The following is a 4,873-nucleotide window of genomic DNA, read 5'->3' as shown; positions in this document are numbered from 1 at the left end:
GGATTCCTGTTAGGAGTTGACAATCTGCAGGAGTGTGACCTTGGATTCCACAGACTTCGCAATTTTGAGTTGCGGCAACCACGGTGGTTGGAGGTGATACATTTAAACTTTCAATTTTCTGGGCCAGAGCATCCACTTTTGCATTAACATGATCAAGGCTACTTATCTCGTACATGCCACTTTTCGTTTGAGGTTTCTCTACCATTGTTCGGTTGCTTCCCCACTGATAATGGTTTTGGGCCATGCTTTCGATAAGTTGATAAGCATCGGCATAAGGTTTATCCATAAGTGCACCACCTGCGGCGACGTCTATTGTTAACCTTGTGTTATACAAGAGACCATTATAGAAGGTATGAATTACTAACCAGTCCTCTAAACCATGGTGCGGACAAAGTCTCATCATGTCTTTGTATCTTTCCCATGCTTCGAAAAGAGACTCGTTATCTTTCTGTTTAAATCCATTTATCTGGGCTCTCAACATAGCTGTTATGCTCGGAGGAAAATATCGGGCAAGGAAGACTTTCTTCAACTCGTTCCATGTGGTAACTGAGTTGGAAGGAAGAGACTGAAGCCATCTTCTAGCTTTATCTCTTAACGAGAAAGGAAAGAGACGAAGTCGAATTGCCTCTGAAGTGACACCATTAGCTTTAACAGTATCAACGTATTGGACAAATACAGATAAATGAAGGTTTGGATCCTCGGTAAGATTTCCAGAGAATTGATTTTGTTGCACTGCTTGTAACAACGAAGGTTTAAGTTCGAAGTTGTTTGCTTCGATTGCGGGTGGAGCAATACTCGAATGCGGCTCATCTTGCGATGGAGCGGCGTAATCTCGAAGAGCACGAGCTGGTTCTGCCATCTCGGGTATCGGTGAAGGAAGAAGATTTTTGAGGTCGGGCACTTCAATAGGAGGGAGATTGTTTGCAGTACGATATTCCCGAATTCGTCGTAAGACTCGGAGATATAGTTCAATGTCGTTGATTCGTAAGTAAAACGGCTCGCCTTGTGAGCGAGTGTGTGGCATACAAATCAACGAGAGAAATGAAAATAAAAATTGCCTTAGTCTCTACAGCGTAACAGAAGAGTTACGATATCGACTAAATAAAAGTCCCCGGCAACGACGCCAAAAACTTGATCGCGACTTTATGAGTCGATTGGGGTACTAACTGCAAGTGCACAGTTCTATCGCGTAGTTTTAAAAGATATCGATCCCACAGGGACTTATGAATCGATATACCGTTTTCTAAGGTTACTTCGTAAAGCTAAGGCGGATGATACTTTGATGATTTGGGGGAAAAGTTAAAACTAAAATAAGATCTAAATCAAATATCAATTAAGCGGATATCGGTATGTAGTTCGTCGTAATTAGGGGATCAAGTCTTTGTTGGTTTCTTGGTTTTAAAATAAGTCTTTTCAGTAGACACTATTGATTAAAGGTCTTTTCTCAAACTCTCGCTCTGTTGAATAGACTATGACTTTATATTAACGTAGCTGTCACTTATTAGTTAAGTCCAAAATCACTTTTTGAAAACAATAGAATCTATAGAAACTCTTTTTAAGAAAATACTAATCGTTTAAACACCCTCGTCTCAAACTCTCGCTCTGTTGACTTAGATTATATAATTAAACTCAAATGCTTAACTCTCGTCCTCACATTTAACTTTTAAAAATACTTTTTGAAAAAGATTAGAATTTAATTAACTCTAAAAATTGCTTTCGCCCTGATCTAGAATTAATGTCCAATTTACACTGTCCAGTTAAAAACTCAAACTTTCGTTCTATTGATTTTAACTTCTTTAGTCTTTTACTCTCGTACAAAAACCCTTGGTATTAAACCTGTAAATTGAGACCATAAAAAGAGTGATTTTATTTTTAAGCGAAATTAAACCAACTTAGTTTTGATTCCTTCATTCCGCTTACTTTACATACCGATATCTAAATAAATTAGCCGGACATGCTAAACAGATCTAAACAATCATCATGCTTAAATAAATCCATCTCAGGCAAACAATATAAATAAACAATAATGCAGAGCATATATAAATTCAAACAATAAATTAAAGAACCTGAATAATTAATAGCAATCTTGAACACTCCACCACAGACCGGTTGGATTTGTTCTTGAATTCTTCAATCGGACAGGAAAGTAAAAGCGAAGGAATAAAATTCTAGGGTCTAACGTAAGGTTAGATCCAGTAAAAGATACACAATAGTTTTCGGTGTAGAAACTATTGTGTGAAAAATTAATTAAGTCCTTGAAAGATTGACTGGAAAAGAAAATAAAAATTGCAAATAAAGTAAAAAACTGTAAAAAGGTAATGCTGTAAAATATGCTTGCACGGCCGGAAGCGAAAAGAGAACGAAGAAGAGAGAGCTTTAGGGTTGGCTAAAAGTAACTATTTATATTAGTCTACTTTGTAACGGTTTCCAATGCTTTCCGTGTAAAATCCTCACGTTCCAAGAGTCAAGCGGAACAATAGGCTTCAACGTGCCTCTGTTGCGTTTCTGAAGCCAAAAATATAGGAGAGTGGTGTGACGTTCGTCACACCATGTGTTACGCTCGTAACACAAGGAAGCAGGGCGTGACGCTCGTCACACCTTGTGTGACGGTCGTCACAGGCTCAGCGCTCATGGGCTTGTATTTTTGGGATGGGCTTTAGTGAAATTTGCTTCTCTTCATCTTTTTGCACCCCCTTTTCTTCCTTTTTCACTTATGCTTCAAATAAGCTACCTGAGATAAATAGAAGGAAAAATACCAAGTAGTATCGAATAAACTGAAATAAATCGAAGCAAATAATAATATAATTTAATTAAATCGAGTCCAAAAATGTGATATTATTTCATGTTATCACACCTTGTCTTGCAGCTCCTTCTGCAACATCAGCAGTTTCACCAAGCACATCACCTTCAGTCATCTCCAACTTGATAATCAAATTTTCCAAATTGAGCTTCCTTGCCTCTAACTCCTTGCACGTTTCTTTGAGTATTGCAATGACAGCAGCTTTACCTGGTTGATTGCAAACACTTGATGTCTCTCATGTTGCCATGGCAATGTCAGGAACATGCGTACCTAGGAACAGTTTATGATTGAAGGCCAAAGGGATGTCTCTTCTCTTCACTTGATTCTCTGTTAATATGTTTGGAAATTGATTCAACACAATACCACATATGAGGGAAGGAAAGGCTATAGGCCCCTTCACACTGAAGCTTCTTGCATGCTTCAAGTTTTGATCAAAAATATAGGATCCATAGTCAAAATTGGCTTTGGTTCCAACAACATATATGAACTTTCCAAGCATTACAGCCACTGTAGATTTATGATTGGTGGGCACCCAGTTAGCAGCTCCAATTTTGTGCAGCATTGCATACTTGACACTTAGTTTGCTGGCCACCAACTTACCTTTGAGAGGCCACTTCCTGACTTGATTAGCAGTGATGACTTGACAGATTATTGTCAGTCACCTCAAGCTCAGGTTGAGCTACGTCAGGCCTTCCCAAATACAAGTTGATTACTGAGGGAGAGAAGTTTACACACTTGCCTCGCACATATACTTTTCTGAATTCCTTAGACTTCCCATCAGCACATTCTTCAGACACATTGACAATAAATTCCTTTACTAACATCTCATAGCACTTTGAGAACTGAGTCATAGTCTTCATTAAACCTGCCTCTTGAATAAGGTCCATAATCTCCTTACATTCCAGGACATTCTGAGCCAATTCCCTTTCCAAAGCCAGCCTCTTCTGATAAACATATTTCCACCTATTTACACTAGAAGCAAAATGGAACGATATGTTGTCAATTGGCACCTCAGGGACACTAGCTGCAAGCTTGCTAGTGGTTGGCTTCTTCTTTGACAGAGTGGCAGTGACATCACATGGAACATCTGAGTCAGACTCCACAACAACAGACTTGGTCTTCTTTTTATTGGGCACCCCTTTGCTCCAAGATTTTGTTGGACCATGACCTTTCCTCTTGAGGGAACTCTCTGCCACCTTTGGATTGGGAGAGGTTGGCACATCAATCTTCTTTCTGGGGGACCTTTGCGCCACTGTTTTCTTTTCTCTCCTAGTCCTAACCCTTTTGGCTATGCTAGGGACAACTGAGGACAACAACTCATTATCAGAAAATTCCTCCAGGTCTACTGTTTCAGCATCACAGTTAGGGTTGTCACTGACATCATGAGTGACACGGACTTCCTCACCACCCACATTATCTAGGGGTTTGTCAATATTTGACCCCTTATGAGCATCAGTTTGCTCAGCATCATCAGAGACATTCTTTCCTAAGGAGACTGTATTTTCTTGACAAGCAACATTATCGGGTACAATAGTGTTTAAGGGAATGGAAACCCCAAGAACCTTATGATTACCAGACAGTATTCCAGTCACCATAGTTTCAATGGCATTGTGAACATACCTGGAACCTTCTCTGGTTTGTTCATCAAGCACGATTGCTGAGGAGAAGCCTGAGACAGTTTCTTTAGGTCTTCTTGCATGCGAGGTATTCGCAGAGTCAACAACAGGATCTTCCCTGTTAGGGTTGCATGATTCAGAGCTAGAGGAATCAGACATGGTCTTGGAGGAAGATGAGTTGGATTGGTGCGACATGATGAATATCTTAGAGGCGAAATGAAAAGTTTATTTGAGAGAAAGTTTGTGAGACTGAAAGTTGAAACGATGGAAGAGGTAACGCTTGTTGCACGAGCAGTATCTATTATTTGTTGACCAATCAGAGCAACCTCTCAAATGTTTAATAATTTGAATTATTAAACAGGAAATAACTAACATCATTAGTTGCTATAATTTCTCAGAAGGACATATTCCCACTTTGCCCCTTAAATTGTCAAACTGAGTAGCATCCAATGTCATG

At 39.4% G+C, this 4,873-nt stretch overlaps 1 protein-coding gene and 1 non-coding gene across 2 annotated transcripts; one reads left to right on the top strand and one right to left on the bottom strand.

The window, feature by feature from the left end:
- Positions 1-374: 374 nt before the first annotated feature.
- On the top strand, positions 375-481 carry LOC127133337 (small nucleolar RNA R71). The gene has a single exon (XR_007807320.1). It is a non-coding gene; the product is annotated as a small nucleolar RNA R71 (small nucleolar RNA).
- A 2,359-nt stretch (positions 482-2,840) lies between these two features.
- Positions 2,841-4,611, bottom strand: LOC127129769 (uncharacterized). Its single transcript, XM_051058896.1, has 2 exons — positions 3,540-4,611; positions 2,841-3,007 (listed from the first exon to the last, which is right to left on the bottom strand). Exons 1-2 carry the CDS (start codon positions 4,609-4,611, stop codon positions 2,841-2,843), a joined length of 1,239 nt encoding a protein of 412 aa, XP_050914853.1.
- Positions 4,612-4,873: the final 262 nt, after the last annotated feature.

Source organism: Lathyrus oleraceus, chromosome 3 (assembly GCF_024323335.1).
Source record: "Lathyrus oleraceus cultivar Zhongwan6 chromosome 3, CAAS_Psat_ZW6_1.0, whole genome shotgun sequence".
NCBI classification, from domain to species: domain Eukaryota; kingdom Viridiplantae; phylum Streptophyta; class Magnoliopsida; order Fabales; family Fabaceae; genus Lathyrus; species Lathyrus oleraceus.
Note: the sequence above shows the minus strand (reverse complement) of the source record. Positions and strands in the feature narration are given on the sequence as shown.